General features: G+C 36.9%; 1 protein-coding gene across 1 annotated transcript in view; it reads right to left on the bottom strand.

Annotated features, from left to right (window-relative positions):
• The window catches only part of PDZD8 (PDZ domain containing 8), a 107,921-nt gene that overhangs the window by 47,259 nt on the left and 34,709 nt on the right, over positions 1–25,953 (bottom strand). The window contains 1 exon segment of the mRNA XM_017509119.2: positions 19,588–19,710. Coding sequence (XP_017364608.1) covers positions 19,588–19,710 — 123 coding nt within the window.

Here is a 25,953-nt window from a genome sequence, read left to right as displayed (position 1 = left end):
GAGAAAGCAAAATTCTCAGAAATTCTCCCCTGTAATTGTAAGTTATTCTGTATTTTTCACAACACTTTAAAAATATTTTTAGAAAGATTAATAAAAAATTTAACAAAAATTAACTCAAAATGGGTCACTGACCTGAATATAAAAGCTAAAACTACAAAACCCTTAAAGAAAACATAAAAGCAAATGTTTTTGACCTTGAACTAGGCAATGGTTTCTTAAATATAACGCCAAAAGCATAAGCACCAAAAGAAAAATAGATAAATTGGACTTCAACAAAATTAAAATTTTTTTAAAAGTAAATGAAAAGACAACTCAGAATGGGAGAAAATGTTTGCAAATCAAGCATTTGATAAGGGCTTAGTATTCAGAAAAAAATATGAATTCTTACAGCTCAACAATAAAAAGACAAATACTGCAATTTAAAAATGGGCAAGGAATCTGAATAGGCACATCTCCAAAGATGCACAAATGGTCAACAAGCACATGAAAAGATACTCAACATCATTAGCCACTGAAGCAGCACAAATCAAAATGATTTTATACCCATTAGATTGACTATAATAAAAGAGACAATAACAAGTATTAGTGAGGATATAGAGAAACTAGAATCCTCATATATCGCTGATGGGAATGTAAAGTGGTACAGCTACGTTAGAAAACAATTTGGCAGTTACCTAAAAAGTTAACACAGAATTTAACACATAGTTCAGTAATTCCACTCCTGGGTAGGTAAGCAAGAGAAATGAAAGCATACATTCACACAACATGCACACAAATGTTCACAGCTGCATTATTCATACATAATAGCCAAAAAGTGGAAATGAGCCAAATGTCCATCAAATGATGAGTGGGATAGTGTCATATCCATACAATGAAATATTATTTGGCAATAAATGAAAGGAAGTACTAATACATGCTACATACACTATGAATGAACCTTGAAAAAATTCTAAGTGAAATAAGCCAGCCACAAAAGACTGCATATTGTAGATTCTATTCACATAAAATATCTTGAATAGGCAAATTTAAACAGATAGTTATTTAGGGTTATGGGAGGAGTACTAGAGGAAAATGGGGATTACTGGTAATAGATACGGGGCTTCTTTGAGGGGGATGAAAATATTCTAAAATTAAACTCTGACAGTGGTTATAAAACCCTGTAAATATATTAAAAAACAGTGATTTGTATACTTTAAATGGATGAATTGCATGATGTATCAATTATATCTCAATAAAACAATTTAAAGAAAAAAATGAGGGATCGTAACAATAAATAATAATCATTTTTCTGTGATACAGTTCTGTTCAAAGTTTCAAAGAATTGTTTTAAAAAAGATGTAATAATAAATGCTTAGTTTATTGTGGTTATAAATCAATATATTGTGACAAGATTATAAACTTCAATAAAATGTAAAACTGCTCTTTATTTGATACAGATATTTGATAACAGAAAACATTAAAAGAGCACCTTAAAACCAAATAAATTCAAAAAATCATTAATTGTGAAAAATAACCACACATATTTGTTAATAACATTCTTTGCTAAAAATTTAAAGCATACAAAGCATTATTTGACCTATTCAAAGTCTTGATCTTTGTTTTGTGACAAATATCCCAGAAAATGTTTTTGTTTTGATTGTTATTGATTGGTCCAATTGTAATGATTATTTCCAAAAACCTCTCCAGGTTGGGTGCACCGAATAAAAATTATGGAAGGCTATTGTTTGTACTGAGCTCCTTGCACTACATCCTAGTAAGAACAGACCAAATAAGGAGATAAATCCCCAAACAGACCAGTTTTCCCCAAAAGCAGGAGTCATCATAACAATAAAGTCCCCTCTACTTTAACTTTTACAAAAAAGTAATCTGAAGTAACCTTATGTTACCTAATTTCTCCCCTATTGTTCTGTTTGTTTGCACCTTATAAAACTCATGGTTCTGTCATTACCCAATAGGAGCTTTTATTCTATTTTGTAGATTGGAGGCTGTCCTGATTCAGAATTGTAAATAAAAGCCAATCAGATTTAGAACTAAATTTGTTGTAGTTTTGTCTTTTGACAGTTCTGGCGGCCATATGAAGGGACATAAAGGAGATTTCTGATGATCCATGACCCAGAGACCTCTTGAGGAACACAGAAAAGGTGCTGCTGAGCCCCCTTTTGAGTCTTCTGTCTTCCTCAGGAAACCCTGAAAATGGTTAAGTTCCTCTGAAGTCTGAAGCTTTGCTTTCTTTTGCATTGAGTTCCCTGATCTCTGTGGTTTTGGGTTAATCTGTGCTGTGAGAGGGCACTTGACTTTCGGATTTGCAGTGGCTGAGGAGCCACTGGCAAGAGCTGCAGTTTTAAAGGTTACTGACAGTGGTTAAACTAAGTGGTTATTACAGTAGGGGGCATAAACTCTAGTTTTCAAAATTTGCAGTTATGTAGGTTCTGTATTCTTCATTTTTCTTGTGCACTCAGGTAAGAGAGGCCTCAGGTGTCTGGGTCAGAGAGAAACTGGAAAATAATTGGCTAGGTTGGTCAGTGGAATGTCAGAGCCAAAGCCATAACCTGTCTGGTGGACATGGGTGAGGCACTTAAACGCTAGCCACCACTAAAAAATAAGACTACCATGAGAAGATAAGCTGGTCAGGAAATGGGACAGTTAACATTAAGTTGCCCACCAGCCACAAGAAAATGTCCATGCAATGAGGTACAATGTAGAAGCATTATAGGACTCAAACTCATGGCATCTCCTTCTTAGGTGTTTATCTTGGCTCTGGGAGAACCAAGACTCAATGTCAAAATAGGATCCTTTATTTCTGAAGAGCTGAGTACTCAGCCTCCTACCGATGCCTGACTTTAACATGTATGAGTATTAAGCCTAAAAACTGCATATACTTTAACAAGTAGCAAAATCTTATTAAAGATAATTTAGAATTATAATGGTCATATGAAGACTGTTCCAGAACAAGGCCATTCATCTAACAAGTATACTTGAATCCAAAGTCTCCCAATTAGTTAGAGAGAATGGGATTCTCTTTTTAATTGGCATTCAGAAGTAAAGAAACAACAGGATTCAAAAATAGCTGTTATAAAAAAAATCATTGCAAAAAGCTAATGAAAAGCTAAAAATGCAAGATAACCCTCATATACCAAGGACAATAAGACTGACCTGACTACTGCTGCTCTTCTCTATCCTACTTTGACTGCATATTCAGTCTACTAACTCTGAACTACCTTTCTTCTCTGAAAAAGCAGTTAAATAGCTTTTTTTTTTTAAATGAAATAAAAACACCTGAAAATTCCAAAATGATCACCCAGTAAACTTATATTTCCTGGACAAAAGCACAAAGAATTTCCTAAATCCAGAAAAGAACGCCAAAATTTTTCTGAAGAATTCATGGTCTTAACTGGAACCTATGACCTGGTATTACTGACCTCTACCAATGAATACACTTTGTTGAAGGGACCCTGGGGAAGTACAATGGTATTCTCCTGAGAATGGTATCAGTGACCCAACAAGCCCTACCTGGGTCTACTTATGGGCAAGGCTAAGCCCCCAAAATTGCATATGACTTCCAGAAAGCCATTCCTATAGTGTTTCTTCAATCCAAAGTATGTGGTCTATCATCCAGACCTGCATGCTAAAGAAATATGAAGCTGTTACTGATTTGAAAATTCACTTGAAAGCCCTTTTGGTAAGATATTCCAGCTTGCCCCAACTTGATGCAGGCTCATAAAAAAGAAAAAAGACAGGCCAGGCATGGTGGCTCTTTGCTATAATCCCAGAACTTTGGGAACCTGAGGAAGGCAGATCACTTGAGCCCAGGAGTTTGAGATCAGCCTGGCCAGCATGGTGAAACCCCGTGTCTACTAAAAATATAAAAATTGGTTGGACATGGTGGCACACACCTGTAATCTCAGCCACTTAGGAGGCTGAGACAGAACTGCTAGAATGTGGGAGGCGGGGGTTGCACTGAGCCAAGATACTCCAATGTGGGCGTCTCCAAAAAAAAAAAAAAAAAGACAAAAGACAGGATGAGAGGCTACAGGACTAAGTTAAACTAGTAGTCACAGCAGAACATTTGAAGAGGACCTTAGAGCAAAATAAGAAACAAATGACTTCCAAATTATGGCCTTCCAATTACAGGAGCTCCACGGCAAACAACAAACTACAATGACCTTTGAGCCTGCCCTTAGGGTGCTTCTGCAATAAGGAAACCCTATGCAGCTGTTTCCAAAGAACTGTTGCCACTTACTTGTGCAAACAACCAAGACAATGGAAAAAGGACTGCCCAAAAAAATTTCTAAGGAAGTCCCTAAGAACAAGCTTCTTAATTTTCTCCTAGGCTCATCTGTGTACTTCCTTGTAAAATCCTGTAGTGAATTACTATGATTTGCCCTCTACATCTCATCTACCTGGCACACTTGAACCAGTCTAGGCTCTCCTAGAGAGTGCCTATTTTGATAAGCCTGTCAGGGTAGGGCTAGAGTTCAGTGCCACTCTTCAGAGAAATCTCAAGACCAAGTTGGAGGAAAATGCAACAAATCCAGTTTTGGCAGATATATACTTTGTTCATCCAGATGTGATTTGGAGATATTCAGATCTAAAACATAGTTCTTCTGACAAAATTGACCTCTGATAATAGGCAACATGCTCTAATATCGTTCTTGTAAAAACCTGCATTCTTTCTCCATGCCTTTGAGGTAAAAATTTTCTACATTGTTTTACCTAAGAATCATCCCTTCGAAGTGCAAATTTAGGGTTGCCAAGTTAATAACTGTTTAGGGGAATAGAACAGGTAACTAAAAGACTAACAGTTTACAGGGGGAAAAGAAACTATGTGGAAATTGTCAAATGAAAAATTTTGAAAGCTGTGGAATCTGCAAGAAACAAGTGATATGTGTTTTTGGTAAGAAAAGTTATAAAATGTTCTTGGAGGACTGATCTGCTAATAGGAAATAGTGAAAGATTTTTCTTTGCTTTTTAAGTAACTGGCCTAGGAAACAAAGATTTTCAGTTTCACCAAGATAATCATTAGTGCTTGACATTATCTGTTATTAGGTCTTTAATTACTCAAGTGAGTCTTCCCAATATTAAAAGAGTTAAGTTTTTGTCAACTGTATAACCTGTACTTGCCTTTAAAATCTTTTCTGATTAAATAGATAAGATCATATTTAATCAAGGTTTAAAACCTTTTGATATTTTTTACAAACTTACCAAATCAAATTCTAAATTAAGTCTCTTTGACCTTAATTTAACTTTGGAATTTTCTAGTTGGGCCCCTGAAAAGCCCAAAGGCTGTGTTTCTCACCTTGTGAAACAGAGATAACTACTTAGGCTTATGTAACGTTAAATTATATGAAAGCACTGTCAAATAATAAGTGATACTAAACATTCTTTACATTATATAAATGGGTATGTTACTGATATGAGTATTCCAAAATTTGTATGAGATTCCTAGAAATCTAATTGTTATCAGTCATAATTTTTGGTTATTATGTTAAATGTCATAATGCCATAGCAATAACCAAATTTCTTTGTCAATTGCTGATTATAATGAACTCTCATCAGATTTTTAACCATGGCCACTCTAAGTCTTGGTCATCCACAGACAGCAGTTTTGATTATTCCCTAAAAATATGTGGAGTAAGTTACAGTTCAAAATTGCTTCAAGATTAATTACAAGTATTCTGGAATACAAGTTTCTGATAACTTTAAGATCATACCATTGGCCTGGATAAGAATTTATAAAACTCTAGTGAAGAAGCTGATGGCTTCATGAAACTGCTAACGAAGATCTGCCAGAACAAGAATAAACTACATGGAACTATATAAACTGATGAGAATAATTTTTTATGACTTTTTATGTGAAATATTTCTGATACTTTGGTGTTTTGTTTTCCAGATTTAAAGAAACTTTTTTTTCTTTTAATCTATAGCTTACAGTAGCTTGGCAAAGTTCGCTTTTGTGAGTAAAATTTGAAATCTTTACTTTTTTGTCCCATCTGATCTTTCCAGATTTTGGAAACTATTAGTGAGTATCCTTACTTTTATGGCAATATAATCATTTACATAAGCTTCTTAAGAATCTGTTCTCCTTGTAAAAGGACACAGTGGGAAACAATGGTCATATTACCAAGGCTTTGACTAGAATCTCTATTTTCAGATATGACCAAACAACTTCAAGGAATTAAAGTTGACTTTATGGAGCCATTAACACCTCTGTCACCCCTCTCCCCTACTGCCACCATGGAAAAACTGGCCTGGTACCTAAAATACAATAGCCCAGCTGGTGGTCTTATAGGGGGTTAAAGAATGTCACTCCCTGACAGGCCCAGGAAACTCAGGATATTTTCAGGACCTCAAGAAGAGAGGAATTCACCACAATCTATTAGGTACTACAGGTGATGTTTAATGGTGAGTACTTGGTTTGGCTTCAAAGCCTTGAGAGTCTTTTAAAAGTCTTATTTGAGATTACCTATCAAAAGTTCCAGAAAAGCAAACTTTTTTTTTTTTTTTCTGAGACAGAGTCTAGCTCTGTCACCCAGGTTGGAGTGCAATCTCAGCTCCCTGCAACTTCCACCTCCCAGATTCAAGTAATTCTTATGCCTCAGCCTCTCAAGTAGCTGGGATTAACAGGCATGTGCCACCATGTCTAGCTAATTTTTGTACTTTTAGTAGAGACGGGGTTTCGTCACATTGGCCAGCTGGTCTTAAACTCCTGGCCTCAAGTGATCTGCCCGCCTCCGCCTCCCAAAGTGTTGAGATTACAGGCCTCAGCCACTACACCCAGCCAAAACTATGAAAAAAAGCCACAGTATATCTGTTAGATAGTAGCCCAGTTTATTGTTTGTAAATTTTTATTATCTTCCTATAGACTGAACTGGATCCTGGATTCTTCTGGTTTCTTCCTCATATGGTTTGGCTCTGTTTCCCCACCCAAATCTCACGTGGAACTGTAATCCCCATAATCCCTATGTGTCAAGGGTGGGACCAGGTGGAGGTAATTGGATCATGGGTGCAGTTTCCCCCATGCTATTCTTGTGATAGTGAGTCTCACAAGATGTAATGGTTTTATAAGTATCTGGCATTTTCCCTGCTCACACTGAATCTCTCCCTGTTGCCTTGTGAAGAAGTTGCCTGCTTCTTCTTCCCCTTCCGCCATGATTGTAAGTTTCCTGAGGTCTTCCCAACCATGCAGAACAATGAGTCAATTAAACCTCTTTTCTTTATATATTACCCAGTCTTGGGTATTTCTTTATAGCAGCATGAGAACAGACTAATATACCTCCAATATCTGGCTCCATACAACTCTATAACTAAGAATAATAACTGCTCTGTTCTTTAATCCCTATAGGTGAAGCTGGACAAATCAATATTGTTCAAGAGACAAGTTACAGGCCTAATGCATGGGCCACACACAGTTTAGCAAATAACCCTATGCCATAACTAGAGACATTTAAAAAAGGGAACCAGGACAAGAGGTTGACAGCATTGTGCTGTCTTTGTGCTGTAGACAACTTTTCCCAAGACTTTGGAACAAGCCTCCTCATCATAATAAGAGTCTTGCCTCTCTTAATGCCTTGCTTAAGTCTACCATTTTTGCTTTGCAGGATAATGCTGTAATCAAAATTTCATGATCAACAGCTTCTGTTAGTAACTTGATGAGGTGCTGGATTTGTCATGTCAAACTCAAATCTTTACATAACCTAAGAGATCCTTTAGTATACCTAGTGGTTAACTTTAACAACATCTCTAACATAACTGTTTGTTCAAATTGAACTACTGGTCCCTTGTATAGGGCTGGACTTCCAGAACCACTTGTTCTCACTCCTTGTTTTAAATGAGCACAGTCATAGGAAGCTGGATAATAGAATTTCTACCTACTAGGTGAACAAGAAGGAATCTGTGCAATTGCAGACTTCTTGTTACACAGGAATAAATACATCTGGTATTATAGAGACTCAGGTACAAAAAAATTAACAAAAGGCTACTTGGTTAAAATGGGTAGACTTCTAATACAGCTCATTCATTGATCTATCTGATTTGACTGGTTTGGTCCATGGGGATCCTGTTTAGGGAACATACTCTAAACTCTTTATACTATCCTTCTGATAGTAGTAGTCTCCCTATGCACTGTATTCTCTCAAATGTTTTGAATGTTTATATGCAAATGGTCTCTCTCGGCTGGAACAACAAAAACTCAAAGAAATGAATGACCATGAGGACACTGTAATGTATGAATGGCATGTGGAGACTGGAAATGCAGAATGACAGAAACTGAAAGTAGCACTAATGTCCTAAGTTTTGGTCACACTCTCACCTAGGGGTACTAAAGGATCTCACCTAGGTGAGAGTGTGTCAAACAAAAATTATGGTAGGGGAATGTCAAACAAAAATTATGGGAAGCTGTTGTTTTGGACTAAGCTTCTGCATTAGGCCCTAACAAAACAGACCAAACCAAAATAGAGTCATTAATGTTAAACGCCATATAAGCAAATAGATCCAAACAGACTAGTTTTTCCTGAAAACAGATGAGTCCAGTCTACCTGAGTTAGCATAAGTCAGTCTCCTGTGCGTTAACCTTTACCAAGAAGTAACTTACGTTAGCCAACAAGGTTTTTCTCCTATTGTTCTGTTTTCTTCTTTCCACCTTACCAAACCTACTGTTCTTTCTGCCATTGCCCAGTGGGAGTTTTCATTCTATTTGCAGAACAGGGGCTGTCCTGATTCATGAATCATGAATAAAAGCCAATTTGAGCTATAATTAAATGTCATAATTGTCTTTTGACAGGTGTTAGGGTACATGTTGCTTCATGTAAGTTTACTTTTTTCCATGATAAAAATATTTTGTCCAGTTATTCTGAATTTGGTTTTACCTTTGAAATGGATATGGCTTTTACTAATTCTGATTTTAGATGAATTTTTGATTCTATGTCACAGGATTATACAGCATTCATATCTCCTCTTCACATTTCCTCTGTTGAAGTGTATATAAAGAACTGTAGCCTATAGTAGATATTCAAATACTGGAAAACACCAGCACATTATTACCACTCTAATAAAACGGTATTAGTGTCTTCTATAAAGCCTAGCTTCACTACACAGAAGCATCTGTCAAATCTGCCAATTTAAGGATTTGTTTTGCTACAAACCTTATTTCTTTGGAAAAAAAAAAAGGATTATTTCTTAGGATTTACAGAAAGTATAATATGTACACAAACTTATTTATTTTGTTTGCAAGAATGACTCCCATAACCAAAGTTATACTCCAGATGAACTATTCAGAATGTGACTGTTTCTCTCCTGCAAGTTCCAGATTTGATTTCTGGGACCTAATTCCCTATGTCAGTGCTTCTTGTGCCTGCTTTTGACCTGCCATCAATGGATTCCTTCCACCAGCAGTGACTCTATGTTAACTATCAAGCTTTAATTCTCAGAAGAATTATGTAATATTCACCCCTCCCCCACATTTTCCTGATTTCTTAAGATCTCTTTCTTTCTTTTTTTTTTTTTTGGAAATAGGGTCTTGCTCTGTTGCCCAAGCTGGAGTGCAGCATTGTGATCATGACTCACTGCTGCCTTGACTTTCCAGACTTAAGCAGTCCTCTCACCTCAGCCTCTGGAACAGCTAGGACTACAGGCACGAGCTACCACGCCCAGCTAATTTTTTTTCTTTTTTTTGTAGAGAGAAGGTCTCACTATGTTGCCTCAACTCTCTACCAAAAAGCAACTTAATCAATCAGTTTTTTTTCCCTATTGTTCTGTTTCCTTGTTTCCACCTTACCAAACCCACTGCACTGCCATTGCCCAGTGGGAGTTGTCATTCTATTTGCAGAACAGAAGCTGTCTTAATTTATGAATCATGAATAAAAGCCAATTAGAGCTATAATTAAATACAGTCTTCCTTTCTCAGCCTCCCAAACTGTTGGGATTATAAGCGTGGGCCACAGCACCAGGCCTTGACTGGTACCTCTTTCTGACATTTGAAAAACATGGAAATTTCTGAAGAAATGTCAGAAAGGAGTTCCCACTGGAAACAGGAGTACCAGCCAGTTAGGTGAATATAGAAGATACCTGCTTTAGCTTAAGATGAACTATAATGTCTACATTTAAACAACAGGATCAATTTTCATTTCACATTTCTTACAGTTCAATCTTAAACAAAGACAGGCTTTCCATTCAAATTATATACTGACCAGAAGCAAGTGGTAACAATCACTGGCTAATAAATATTTTGCATAAATATAAACATGTGTTAAATAAGCAAGAAATGAGAAAAAAAAATTTCTACTATTACTGCTTCCAAAAGGAAGCAAAACAAAAAAGCAAAACAAATTGCATTTTATCTCCACTAAATTTCCCTCTATCTCCTGAAAGAGCTATTACCTCTGTGAAATTTCTTAACAAGTTCAAAGTATTCTTTTAAAGGTAAAGGTACATTTAAAATACACCAAAATGGTGTATTTTAGAGATGGATTAAACACAAATATACTACCATTAAACACAAATATACTACCTAGAAACATGTTAATATTGTTTACATGATTAACCCATTTATGCTGGAGGTGGCAAATTATTTTTGTGAAAAATCAGACCTTGGCAATGACCTTGAGCAGTAGGATATAAACAACTCCCAGAAGCTTAGCATTCCAATAATGGAACACTGGGCATAAATGGATTAAAGATCAAACCACTGAAAAAAGGAAAGTTAATTCCCAATGTTCCTACTATAAGAAAGTTATTTCTACAAAGAAAAGTACAAACAGCCAGGTGCGGTGGCTCATGCCTGTAATCCCAGCACTTTGAGAGGCCAAGGTAGGTGGTATAATATATTGGGCCCAGGAATTCAAGAGGAGCCTGGGCAACATGGCAAAACGCCATCTCTACAAAAAATACAAAAAGTAGTTGGGCGTGGTGGTGCATGCCTGTAGTCCTAGCTACTTGGGAGGCTGGGGTGGGAGGACTCCTTGAGGCTGGCAGGTAGAGGTTGCAGTGAGGCATGATTGAGACACTACACTACAACCTGGGTGACAGAATGAGATCCTGTCTCAAGAAAGGAGGGAGGGAAGGAGACAGAAGGGAGAAAGGAAAAGAGGAATGGAGGAAGGGAAAAAAAAACAAAAATCTGTTTTTTTTTTTTTTTTTCAGAGGGAGTCTTGTTCTGTTGCCCAGGCTGGAGTGCAGTGGTGCAATCTCTGCTCACTGCAACCTCTGCCTCCTGGGTTCAAGCAATTCTGCTGCCTCTGCCTCCCAAGTAGCTGGGATTAGAGGCACACACTGCCATGCCCGGCTAATTTTTTATATTTTAGTAGAGACAGGGTTTCACCATGTTGCCCAGGCTGGTCACAAACTCCTGAGCTCAGGCAATCCGCCTGCCTTGGCCTCCCAAAGTGCCGGGATTACAGGTGTGAGCCACTGTGCCCGGACAAATCTGTTTTTTCCCCACTTTGGTGATTAAACTTAACTGGAAAGGAAAAACCCTGCACCTGAAGGGGGTCAAATACCACTTTACCTGTTGTTAAAAGAATCAGGCTTGGCTGACCTTTTATACATGCTTGCCTCCTCACTATATTCCCCACCGCCCCCCTCAGGGCAGAACTCAATTTTCCGGGCTCTGATGGACCTCCAAATCTAATCTACAGTCCTCATTTCCCCCTGGCACGTCTAAAACCCCAAAAGTTTGCAGAACACTCCCACGGGAATCTAATCATGCCTTACTACTTAAGATATGTAAAATCAAATTCATCTGCCTTTGAAACAAGTACCTCTATTTCCCTCTCTAGTCCTGGAAGGCAACTGTGTTTTGTTCTTCCTATCTACAGCATGCAGAAAATAATCAGTACTTGCAAACCAAATCAATGTCAATGGATACATAACTCTCCTACACTCAAATCCTTAAGAGTTCCTGTGCGCCTCCCCTGCCTATTAACTCATCCATATATTCATTTACTCACTAAACCCTGTCCTAGTTATCCCGGGTGTCCTTTCCTTCCTGTTCCTATTAACACATATCTATGAGGCATTTACCTCCTCACTTTTAAACCATAACACCTCTTAAATTTGTCTCTGGGGCTTCAATATTTATATATACAATCTACTCCATGAATAAGCAGATTTTTCTTAATATCAACTTCAATAACTTTTCTCTGATTAAAGGATCACTATTGTAACTTCTTTTGCCAGCAAATTTGGCCCTGAGACATCTACACTTCATTCAGACAGGTCCTGGAAAATACAATTCTAATTCTCTTATCTTATGGCTCTTACCCATGTATCTTATCCATGAAGTTTACCATGGTAGTCTCAATTCAAAATACTTTCTCCTTGTATTAAGTTTCTATACTACCTATCATCTAAGCCTCAATTCAAATTAGCCTCATATATTTAGTTGACTTATTTATGCATTTGTTTTTGTCTGTTAGCCCTAACTACATTTTAAGTTTCTAGAGGGCAGACATTGAGCTCCACATTTTTTGTATTCATCATAGTACTTAGACAAAATGCATTCATTATTGATGTTAGAACGATCAGTGGTAGTGTGATAGAAATCGTAGTGGTGGTGGTAGTGGCAGTAATAGTTGAAGCAGCTAACGTTACTGTAGGGACAATTCTAAGAGCTTTACATTTATTATCTCATTTAATTTTCATGATTACTGTAGGAAATAAGTATTACCCCTAATTTACACATTAGAAAACTGAACACAGTGAGGTTGGGTAACATGACAGACATTACACAGCTAATAAACAAAATATCTGGACTACCTAAGTTGAGACAATTGAGTTGAAAAAATTTTGACCGAAAAAGAAAATAAAGGCAGTTGTCTTTTGGTTAAAATAATAAATGCTATCTGCAAATAAAATACATTAAAAGCTCTGATTAACAGTTATGGCATAATAGCGCAAAGAGAAAAAAAAAATCCAAAGACACAATCTTATTTTCTGACAACAGTTCATTTTTGCTGAAGATATTTTATGAGTATGTACAAATCAGTAAGGCATTTAAGACATTTTGGAGTATGGCATTTTTAAAAAGAGCACCAGTGTTATGTCAACAGTGTTCCTAGTTTTCTTAACTTCTTTTACAATTCAGACATCAGAAGAATTAAAACAGCTATGTTTTGTAGTATGAAACAGTACTAGAGGTATACAAATTACAAAAGAAACAAGGCTATTTTCCAGAATCACAGCTTTAAAGAAAAGGAGATGAGGAAGAAAAGAGAACCTACATAAACATAGGAGAGAAAAATTTCAATTTTGGAATCGTTTGAAAAGTCTGCATTTAGTCAAAAGCAACCTAATTATAGGGAAGATTCTTTATATCAGAGGGAAATTTATAAAAACTAATGGAAAACATCATTCAACTTTTATTTAACTGCATAGAGAATGTTAAGTAATTAATGCAAACACGGTCTCAAGATCTTTACAGGAATTTGATTCATCTGGTAGAGTTATGTCTAAATTTACACAGAATTACATAGGTTTAAAGACCTCAAGGAATATTCAGCAACAATTCCAAGTAATTTCTTCTATTTTTCAAAAGCATTCCTTTTGAGTGCAACTTTTCCTTTATACAAATTTAAATGTCTCATGTTTGAGCTAATTTCCTCTTATCGCTCCCTCCAAGAAAAAAAAACAGAACTTCAGCCTCCAAAGAAAAAATACTTCATTATTATACACATTTCTGTATCCCTTGATCTTCCTGAAAAGGTAATTTATTTTTAAAAATAATGCCCTGCCCTAAAAAATGTTAAAATTTTCCAAAACCTACACTTTTAATATAAAAGTTTTCAGAACTAAAATAATTTTTATTCTGTAAGATTTGTTTTGAGACGGGAGTTTTGCTCTTGTTGCCCAGGCTGGGGTACAATGGTGCGATCTTGACTCACCAAAGCCTCCGTCTCCCAGGTTCAAGCTATTCTCCTGCCTCAGCCTCTGGAGTAGCTGGGATTACAGGCATGTGCCACCATGTCCAGCTAATTTTTGTATTTTTAGTAGAGATGGGGTTTCTCCATGTTGGTCAGGCTGGTCTCGAACTCCTGACCTTAGGTGATATGCCCGCCTTGGCCTCCCAAAGTGCTGGGATTACAGGTGTGAGTCACCGTTCGCAGTTTCTGTAAGTTTTTTTAAAAAAGGATATGGGCCAGGCGGGTTGGCTTATGCCTGTAATACCAGCGCTTTGGGAAGCCAAAGTGGGTGGATCACTTGAGGTCAGGAGTTCAAGACCAGCCTGGCCAACATGGTGAAATCCCATCTCTACTAAAAATACAAAAATAAGATAATAGAAAGGCTGAGGGACTCTGGAGTTAGACAAAACTAGATTCAAATTCCAGTGGTACTGAGCAAGTAACTTGTGGATCTCAGTTCTTCATCTATAAAATAGATACAATAATTCTAATCTTGTAAAGATGCTCTGAGAACTGGAAATAATAAATGCACTAAAGTGCCTATATATTGTAGACAATAAATAAATACAACTAATAATAAAATTATTTGTGTAGAGTCATGCCCCAAATATCTTCAGATTTAGCTAGATATTTTCCTTAAAAAATGTCAAAACACTAAAATAAATGCAGATAATATAAGAAGCACCCACATACCAACTACTCAGGCAAAAAAGCAAACGTTATTATTTAGCCTCATTTGTTTCAGAAGGATTTTAAGTTATACTCAAGCCAAAATAACCAAATAAATTTAATCAAACTCAATGCTAAAATAAACGGGATTCATAAACAAATGCAAACTGGAAATATTTTGAAGTTATAACTCCTAAAAAAGCTCCTCCTGTAAATGAATTTCAAAATTTCATAATATTAACAGCCTTCCTTCCCTACAGAACTGAACATTTCACTTTAAAATATGAACATAATGCTATTTAAAGGATTAATTCCTTATTTCTCCCTTCTGTCAAACTTCTACCTTGAAAATGTTTTGCCTAATATGTAAAACAAGACCAGGTGACAGCACTAAAAAATAATTTAACAGATAATTAAATGATTTCCTTTGCCTTAAAAGATCAAAATAAAACTATGTATTCCTGGTTCTAGAAGGATGTCAAGAGTAGTGGCATAGTTTTGAGTTTCCCTAAACCCCTCCCTCCAAAAAGGACAAAAAGCAATGAGGAAAACAAATGCAAAATTTATCAACATGTACAACAAAATGAGGTGGCCAGTACTTTAACTAACAGTAGTGCAGTAGTCACTCAAATTCTTCCACAGATTGTAATTATAAAAACTGGATAAAAAGAATTTTAAAATAACATTTAAAGACAATGAAAACCTTCCAAACATAGACAGAAGCCTGCTTGGAGATTAAGATTTCAATTGTCAAAAAATTACAGCCATAGGTCGGGCACAGTAGTTTATGCCTGTAATCCCAGCACTTTGGGAGGTTGAGGTGGGTGGACTGCTTGAGCCCAGGAGTTTGAGACTAGCCTAGGCAACAGGAAGAAACCCTGTCTCTCTACTAAAAATACAAAAAATTAGCCAGGTGTTGGTGGCACATGCCTGTAGTCCCAGCTTCTTGGGAGGCTGAGGCAGGAGGATTACTTGAGCCCAGGAGGTCAAGGCTGTGGTGAGACATGATCATGTACCTGCACTCCAGCCTGGGTGACAGAGCAAGTCTGTGTCTCAAAACAAAACAAAACAAAACAAAACTTCTAATATGCTCAGATGTTGGATTTAGCAGATTGAGACTTCCATGCATCAATTATATATATACACGTATATTGTTCAAAAAACTGACAGAACAGATGTTCAAAGAATTAAAGAAAAACATAATGAGTAAACAGATAGGAAATATCAACATAGAAATGAGAACTATACAAAACAGAAATACTAGAGCCAAAAAGTATAATAATTGAGATAAAAAATTCACTAGATGAGCTCAACAGAAAACTGGAGATAGCAGAAGACTCAGTGAACTTGAAAACAGATCATGTGTAATTACTCAATCCAAAGTATACAGAGAAAAACAATTTAAAGAAACAAACATGCAAGCAAACAAGCCAAACCTCAGGACCTATAGGAAAATGAAACAGCCCAACATAATGGTAATTTAGAATAAGAGAGGTATAAAAAAAGGCCAAAATACTTGAAAAAAAAATAATGGCCCAGACTCCCAAATTTGGTAGTAAACATTAATTCACACATCCAAGAAGCTAACTGAAATGGAAGCAGGAAAAAATACAAATAAATCTCCCCTAGGCATAATAAAAGTGCTGAAAGCCAAAGATAAAGTAAAAGATTGGAAAGCAGCCAGAGAAAAACAACATGTTATATATGGAGGAGGAATATGGTAAGTCGCTGACTTCTCATCAGAATATCAGAACATAGACAAAGTGCTGAAGGAACAGATGTAAAAAAAAATTTCCAGGTAAGCAAAAAATGACATAATTTGTTGCCAGCAGACCTACATAGCAAGAAGTGCTACAGGAAGTTCTGCAGGGTAAAGGGAAGGAATACCAGATGACAATTTTGATACAAAAGAAGAAATAAAAGGGCAACAGAAACAGTAAATACACAGTAAACGTAAAAACAACCCACCACTACCAAAGTTTGTTCTTCTTTTAATTTCTTTAAAAGATAGATAACAGTTTAAGGCAAAATAACACCACTGACGGTTTAATAACCTATATACCATCTGTATATCTTTTTGTACAGTTCTGGATTTGGGGAAGCATATTTAAAAGTAAAAATCAATAAGGATAAAGAAAAGTCGAGTGGGGGAGACTAAAACTGAAAGCAATCTGAAATAAATAAACCCAACTATATTTTAAATGAACATCATAATCACACCAAAGAGGAAAAATGAATCTAACTAATTTAAGAACACAGTACTTGACCCGGCATTCCCTTAATCTTGGTCAGGGAGTATTACAAATGAATCCTAAACTCTAATGACCTTAATTAGAATCTCCTTCTACTATAATAAGTACAAGTGAGCCTAAATGTACTACTCTGGAGTATAGTACTCTCACACAACAAAACTTTATAGCACTTGCCTTCACTGACTATAATCTTATTTGTTTTTTAAAATTGTAACTGGTTGATAAAATCAGCTGCCAAAAAAGTATCCACTACATTATTCAATGTCTTTTACATAAAGATCTATGAAAAATCCCTCTTAGAATTTGGTGCCAAAATTTTTCTCCTAAATAATATGTACAATTTATCAGAAAATAAGACCTAAGTATATGTGAAGTGATGCATATGTTAATTAGCTTGATTTAGCCATTCCACAATGCATACATATTTAAGTTTTTAAAACAAATTTAATTGTTTAAGAAATGAAAGAGCTAACTAATCCATCAGATTTCCTTTGCTGCCTTAGCTGCCAGAAAACTGATCTCCTTTCCATGTTTTTGATCTAATATATCTTTCACTTAACTACACGTGGGTACATGTTTTCTTTGCAAAATACCTCAAATATCTCCTATCTTTATTTTATTGGAATAAAAGTGCTTAGTTTACAGCACTATGTCCTCTTTAGTATGAATGAAGTTTATATGAAGTAATAAATAGAAGATAGACTATATATTTTAAAATAATCATCTTAACAATACAATTGCAACACGAATGTGAAATAATTTCAACTAGTAGTAGTACTACAAACAACTACTGAATTTACCTGCGGTAAAAAAACAAAAGCAAAAACAAAAAAACAGCATTCATCAACTCAAAAAAACATGCAATTGTTCAGAATGGCTGCTTTTAAATAAATACTTGACAAAAGCAAAATATGAAAAACAATTTTTACAATACTGCCTTTAAAATTTTGTATATGAATTTCATAATTTTTATGTGCTATGAAATATTCTATTAGCAAGAACACAAATGTATTCAATATAAAATATAACCTCTATACTCAATTACTTAATTGTATTATAGGTTAGAAATTTTAAAAAAGTCACATGTACCAAGTTAAGTGGTACAAACAAGTGTCTTAAAAATGGAGCCTGAGGCTAGTATACTTATACTTGGAATGATTAGGAGAGACATTAAGGAGGTAGCTTTTGAGCCAAACCAAGAAAGGCTGGTATCATGGAGCAGAGAATAGGGCCAAGACAGCAGCAGCTAGCTAGTCAACACAATGGGCTTGGTGCTTTAAAATATTTAAGTAGGAAATGGCAAACTACAGCTCACGGTCTAAATTCAGTCCACTGACTGTTTTGTATAACTTGCTGGCTATAAATAGTTTTTATGTCTTTAAATGATTGAAAAGTATCAAAAGAATATTTCACAACACATGAAAATTATGAAATTCATATACAAAATTTTACTGGCACACAGCCACACTCATTCTGTGACTGCTTTTGTACTGCAAGGCAGAGCTGTATAGTTGCAACAGTGACCGTGTGAATCACAGCCTAAAATTTACTATCTGGCTCTTCAGAGAAAAAGACTGCCAACACCTTCCCTTGGGAAGGCCTATGCAGCTGAAGCACTACGAATGAGGAGGGGCTGGGCAGAGGATAGTCAGACTGAAGCTGGAGAGCTAAGAGGAACCTGCAGGTCATGGTGAGGATTTGGGTCCACATCTTAAGAGTAATGAGGAAGCTGTTAGAGTTTTAAGTAGGAGACTGACAATTCACTTTGCATTTTGAAAAGATCATTCTGGTTGTTATATTGGGGACCAGAGGACAAGGAGATATGAAGGCTACTATAGTAAGTAGTTCAAGCAAGATATGAATATAGCTTTAACTTTGGTGCTGGCAAAGTAAAACAAGGAGACTAGGCAAGATTATTTCTGAGATCTCTTCCAGTTCTAAAATGCTAAAAAGCCAGTGGTTGCAACTTTCCTTGGTATTTCCAATTATCACAAACAATTTGCAAAACTGTTTTGCTAGGTGACAAAGATTCTTTGCTGGGCCAAACTTTATTGAGGTTTCTGAATCTTCTGCTATGCCCATCTGTGTACTTCCTATAAATTCCAGTTTTAGCAAAGTACTCTGCTAAGTCAGTTTAGCAAGAAACCCCTATCCTTGACATCTGATTGTCCTTTACCATCCCACTTGATATCTGATCACCCAGGGCTGTTTTCAGCAAGAATTCTGTTTTTAGTCAAAATCCCCTTATCCTTGATGTTTCCTCTTAGTAAGTTCCCATCCATTGATCCCATTGCTTCTTGGCTATAAATTCCCACCTGCCCATCCTGTATTCAGAGTTAAGCCCAATCTTTCCCTGACTTCAAGACCTTGCTGCAGTGGCTGCTACACTCATCATGATGGTCTTGAATAAAGACTTCCTTACTATGCTTTAACAAGTATCATTGAGTAATTTTCTCTTTAACATAGGAGTATAGTACTCTCACACAACAAAACTTTATAGCCCTTGCCTTCGCTGGCTATAATCTTATTTGTTTTTATGCATCTAAAGAGTGTCGTAATGATTACAGAATAATGTCCCTCCTCCATTAAAGCACTTTCTAAAATATGATTTATATTTGTTATAAGTTAGAAAGGGCTACTTTTATGATATTAAATTTACAATTAAGAAATTACAGATAAATAATACAATTTAAATTAACACACAACACAAATACTGCTTAGCAACATTTTCACTGCACTTCCGTAACTTAGTAATGATAAAACAAAGAACATACCTGCTACATTCTAACAATGTAACTTTAAAACGGCCTTCAGTAAGTGCCCATTGTTGTATATGGATATGCTCTTCATCTTCTTCAAATCCTTGCAAGGTTTGGTATGGAAAAAACGGCTTAAACCTGACAAAAGTAAAGATAAATCTAAATGATTGAATAATAAACACCACAGTTTAAAGCATAATAACAAAAGCCACCTGTACAAAAACACAAAACAAACACCTCATATTATGTGTGCTCTACAAAACCAAAGTTTAACACACTCCCCCATAACTAGCAGCAAATGGTGCCCATAAGTTTTGGATTTTTTTTGGTATGACCCCATTGATAAAGCAAGAGAGAATAAAGAAAAGAAAAATCGAGAGAGGCAGCAAGTAGGACATGAAGTTTAGGTATGAAGTTTAGGTGGGGTAGGAGAGACACTCTTTGTGAACCAGATGGGAAGAGTATTCCTACAGTACAAGATCAAAATTCAGAATGCATGTTCCATGGAAATAATGTACAGTCCCCTTGGTATCCATAGGGGATTGATTCCAGGACTTCCCAAGGATACCAAAATCCAAGGATGCTCAAGTTTCTCACATAAAAAATGGCACAGTATTTGCATTATGCACATTCTCCCATATGCTTTGAGTCATCTCTAGATTACTTATAATACCTAATACAGTGTAAATACTATGTAAATAGCTGTTAGACTGTATTGTTCAGAGAATAATGACAAGGAAAAAAAGTCTACATGTTCAGTGCAGATGTAATTTTTAATAAATATTTTCAATCCACAGTTGTTTGAATCCATGGATGCAGAATCCATGGATGTGGAACCCATGAACACAGAGAGCCGACTATAAGAGATAGAGTACATGATAAAGAAGATTGTAATAGCAACATCAACAACGATTAACACAGCAGAGGTATTCATTAGAGATGTTTACTATTTTCCGGGCAATATGCTAAGATTTACATGTATTATCTTATTTAATGCTCACAACACTGAAGGGGCAATATTATTGGCTCCTCTGTCCAGATGAAAAGAACGAAGCTTAGAAAGGTTACCAAGTTTGTTCAATTTTACAAAGTGAATGGCAAAACCAGAATTTAAGCTAGTCTGATTCCAAAAACTACATAACACTTCAGTTACCTATGAATTATTTAGGCGCTCATGTGCTCATCACTAATATCATTGTTTTTATGGACAAGTTTGTGCTGAGTTATAAACTGTAGGTTTTAAAAAACTTTTAAAGCACAACCCATATTCCTCCATTAAAGCTAAAGAAAAAGAAAATGAAAGAAAATTGGGCTTAAAGCCCTGTGATTTTCAATTCACCCTATACATTGTCACTAGCCATGATATCTGCTTGCTCAGAAAGTTTTAATGGCTTCATACTGACCACACACAGACACATGTAAAGATGGTCAGAAGTTCTTGGTTTCACATTCGAGGTCCACCACAACTGATCTTTCTTTCCTTCTTGTTTTTTTTTTTTTTTTGGCGACAGAGTCTTGCTCTGTCGCCCAGGCTGAAGTGCAGTGGCGCAATCTTGGTTCACTGCAACCTCTACCTCCCTGGTTCAAGTGATTCTCTTGCCTCAGCCTCCCAAGTAGCTGGGATTACAGGCAAGCACCACCACACGTGGATGATTTTTGTATTTTTAGTAGAGATGGGGTTTTGCCATGTTGGCCAGGCTGGTCTCGAACTCCTGACCTCAAGTGATCTGCCCACCTCAGCCTCTCAAAGTTATGGGATTACAGGTCTGAGCCACCATGCCCAGCCCACAATCTTTCTAATCATATATTCCCTTAATATAAATCTTCCAATATAGAAAGTCATTTTATATACCCAGAAGACACTATGAATATTCCTGCCATCAGGCCTTTTGTACCAACTAGTGGTTTCCCCAGGTTCCTCAAAGCCTGTCCAAATCCTCCCCTCTTTCATATTCAGGCATACATGCTGCTTTCACTCTTTTCTATCATAAAGTCCTCTAAACTGCTGTACATTTATGCCTTAAAATGTCAAATATGAGCTACTCTCACAATTTTCTGCATCCACCACATACCTGACAGGATACTTCACACACTATCAGGATTTGAGTATGTGTTGTGCTGATTTACAAATGGTTAACACTAAAACTGAAATAAACACTTAGAAAACATCAATAGCTTACTGTGGTTTATACTGAAAGATACTAATAGAAGGGGTTAAATGCTGTTTTATGTTTTCCCAGTAAATAAGATGAAAGGAAAAACTTTAAGGAAACTTTAAGTAGGGACACAGACAATGCTCAATGCTTTTATCTTGTTTCTGAATTAGTATGGAAAACATAAAGCCCCCTCAGTTTCTCCCAACTAAAATGCTAATTTGCATCTGAAGTAATTTGATTCAGACAGACTGGCACCAAATACTTAGAGGAAAAAAAACTAGTAACTAAATTGATATCAATATAATGTTGTAGCTGAGTGCTTTTCATACAGCCCTTATGACTCCTGAAAAACATATAACTGTTACCTTGTAAAAAATTATAATCATCATATACACTAGAAATTTTGAATTTAATAATCCAAATTAGCTAAATCATACCTGCTCTAAGAATCAAATTTTCTTGTCAAATATGAAATCAAAATTCAATTAAAAACAAATGTCTTACAGGAGTAGAGTTAAATGTTACATGGAGTAGAGTCTAATTTGGGTTTATTAATGCCCAGGGGGTTTTGCTAAGAGTGTTTATGAACAAAAACAATTTAAAGTCAGAACAATGTATTCCATTTTAAATGAATATACTAAATGGTGGGATAAAGCATAAACATGTTTGGCAAGCCAATAAATAGAATCCACACATTAACATTCTCTGAGAACATTTGGTTTTCAGAACTTTTAAGTCCAAGTCTTTAAGGATCCCAAACCCATGAAGAATCCAAGCAATGAAGCAGGCCACCTCTATCACTTTCTTTTAGCTTCCTATCCCAATATGTTCTTCAAAATCCATTAGCCTTTATTTCCTATTAACCTATTAACTCAAAAATGTCATTTTTCGGCCAGGCACGGTAGCCCACGCCTGTAATCCCGGCACTTTGGGAGGCCGAGGCAGACGGATCACAAGGTCAAGAGATCTAGACCATCCTGGCCAACATGGTGAAACCCTGTCTCTACTTAAAATACAAAACTTAGTTGGGTGTAGTGGCGCAAGCCTGCAGTCCCAGCTACTCGGGAGGCTGAGGCAGGAGAACCACTTGAACCTGGGAGGCAGAGGTTGCAGTGGGCTGAGATCACACCAGTGCATTCCAGCCTGACGATTCAGTAAGACTTGGTCTAAATAAAAAAAAAAAAAAGTCAGTTTTCTCACTCTGGCTTCCCCCCTAAAACAACCTTAACAAACTACCTGTGTTTCCTCCTTTGGAAAACATAAAAACCCAAACTAGGAAGATCGACTTTAAGGAAGACAGTATGAGGAGCCCTGCTGACCTGCTCCCCAATGAAACTGGTGAAAATTATTTTAAACCAACACATTTACAGCCTCTAGAAATAGTCTTAAGAGTAAACAGCAAATTTAAAAAATCTACTTAAGAAAATCTACAAAAATTTTACAAGAAAAACAAGTCTGTGGTGTTTGAATCCTCTGTTTCTCCAACAAGCTCAGGGTGGCAGAGACTTCACACCAGACTTCTATTGCCAGGAACACAGGGCTCCCTCATCCGATAGCTCTCAGTTGGTGGGCTTTCTCCCTAGGAGAAGGAAGACATGAAGGTTTCTCCTCCAGCCTCCTGTCACTTGTTACTTCTAGGCAAGTTCAGTCAAGAGGAGGGGGCTTCCTTCACTGACCCAGCCCCTACTCATGGAATGGAAGGTCTACCTTGGCCTTTGCCCTGGTTCATGACGAGGTGGTTCCACAATGGGAAAGGCAAAAAAAGAGAACCTCAGGCTACTTCATCTCCAATCTAGCACTCAGCTCCTAGAGTTGTGATATCATCCAGAAAGAAGCCTGCCTTAGTCTTCACCCCTAGCTCCAGAAGACCTGGTTCAGATATTTTGATAAGGGGAAAAGAAGGAGAGGGAGAGGCAGGCCAGAAAACAGATTCTCCAAATCTCTTCCTAAACGAATTAATTTCATTTACAATAGTCTGTGAAGAAGCTGAAAGGCACTATCAAGAACAATGGAGGTTGTGGTGTGAGACACATGTCTTCCTTCATGGATTTAAGGAAGACATATCCTAGGCTGCAGGCTGCTGGGCACCTAGTAGAGAAACAGGAAATAAGACAATTGGGAGGAGCCCACCTGGGGTGAGAACAAATATCAAACACTGACCTAAGAAACTATTCCTGAAGGAGGCACAATTTGATTGGAATAGTTTGTAGAACAAATTATGCTCCAGGGTGCTGTTAAAAACAATAGATACTAATATGAAGACAGTTAACACTCGGGGAGGGGAGAGTATACTGTACTAAAATAATCCAGGCAATCAACCTAAAAACAGACAAGCAAATATCAAGCTCTGGGTAAGGGAGACCACTATCCAAGGTTGCTACAATATATTATCTCCCGTGTCTGATTTCCAAGAAAAAAGTTACAAGATGTACAAAGAAACAGAAAAGTATTACCCATACAGGAAAAAAAAACAAAAAACAAAAAACAACACACACTGCCTGTGAAAGGAACGAGATGTTAATTTAACAGATAAAGACTGAAAAATTTGTGGAGACCAAAGTTTTTATTTATAGAGGAAGCCTTCAGGTAATAGGTTTCAGAGAGAATACGCTGTAAAACGTTTCTTATCAGACTTAAAGTCTGTGTTGATGTTAAACATGTTTGAACAGACATGATTAAAGAACTACAGGGAGGTATTACGACAATGTTACATTAAATAGAGCGTATCAATAAAGAGACAGGAATTTTACACATACATAGAGAAAAAGAAACTATAAACCAAAAATAAAATTCTAAGGTCCCCTAACCATCTGAATGGATGACCTCCTCTGCCAAGGTACTCTTAAAATTTAATCTGAAAGAATGGTTCAAGCCATGATGAGAAATGGGGAGGGCACATGCCAGACATGCCTCATTATACCCCTCCAGCATTAATAATACAGGATTTATTAAGAAGTAATTTTTAGGCAGCTAGAAAGTGTGAAAGTTCTTGGTGGAATTTTCCTTTAATAAAAAGGAGTGCGCCCCCCCACCCTCAACCATTTCCTCTCCAACAGAAACCAGCCTGAGAAGTCAGGTATAACAGGCAAACTAGGAGCTTTTATAAGTAAATGCCAGCAAGCTGTACCTGGAAGTCAGGTACATTCAATATGGTGTCTACTCTCTTCTTTTCCTTGTCTCCTGCCATCTTTTCCTAGTCATCACATTTAGGGTATCATGGCAGCCTCCAGGTAAAACCACATAGAGGAATCAGGGCTGCTGCCAGGTGAAGGCCTTGTTTGTATAATAAAAGACGAGGGTGGGAGGGCCAGTCTTTTAGGGGGCTTTGTAAATGGTACACCTGGTCAACCCAATCCCCTGAGCCCTATGTAACTCAATCACCATCCCCTCAAGCCTCTGTACAAAACCAATTGTGTTCCACCGTAAATCAGAGACCCCGTTTTGGATGACCCGCTTTCACAGCACGAGGAAGCTTTTTCTCTCTCTTCCTTTTCTATTAAACTTTCCTCTCCTAAACCCACCCCTGGTGTGTGTCCGTGTCCTGAATTGTCCTGAATTCTTTCTCCACCAAGACCAAGAACTGGGGTATATACCCCAGACAATGGAGCCATTTCATTAACATCAATACAGACCAGGGACAGGCCTCATTATACACCTCCAGTATTAACATCACGCAGACTTTAAGTCTAATAAAAAACCGTTTTACAACCTATTCTCTCTGAAGCCTACTACCTAAAGGCTTCTTCTGTAAATAAGAACTTTGGTCTCCACAATTCTTGATCTTAACCTGGACATTCCTTTCTATTGATCCCAAGTTTTAGATAAACTCAACCATCAACCAGAAAATTTAAAAATCTACCTGTAAGGTAGAAGATGCCCCTGTCAAGTTGTCCCGCCTTTCTGGACCAAACCAATGTACTTCTTAAATGCATTTGATTGGGGCCAGGTGTGGTGGCTCATGCCTGTAATCCCAGCACTTTGAGACGCTGAGGCAGGCTGATTACCTGAGGTCAGAACTTTGAGACCAGCCTGAACAACATAGAGAAACACTATCTCAACTAAAAATACAAAATTAACTGAGTGTGCTGGCACATGTCTGTAATCCCAGCTGCTCAGGAGGCTGAGGCAGAAGAATCGCTTGAACCTGGGAGGTGGAGGTTCTGGTGAGCCAAGATCACACCATGGCACTCCAGCCTAGGCAACGAGAGCAAAACTCTGTCTCAAA

Source organism: Cebus imitator, unplaced genomic scaffold (genome assembly GCF_001604975.1).
Source record: "Cebus imitator isolate Cc_AM_T3 unplaced genomic scaffold, Cebus_imitator-1.0 Scaffold406, whole genome shotgun sequence".
NCBI lineage: Eukaryota > Metazoa > Chordata > Mammalia > Primates > Cebidae > Cebus > Cebus imitator.
The sequence above is the reverse complement of the archived record's forward strand: the minus strand, read 5'-3'. Positions and strand labels throughout refer to the sequence as shown.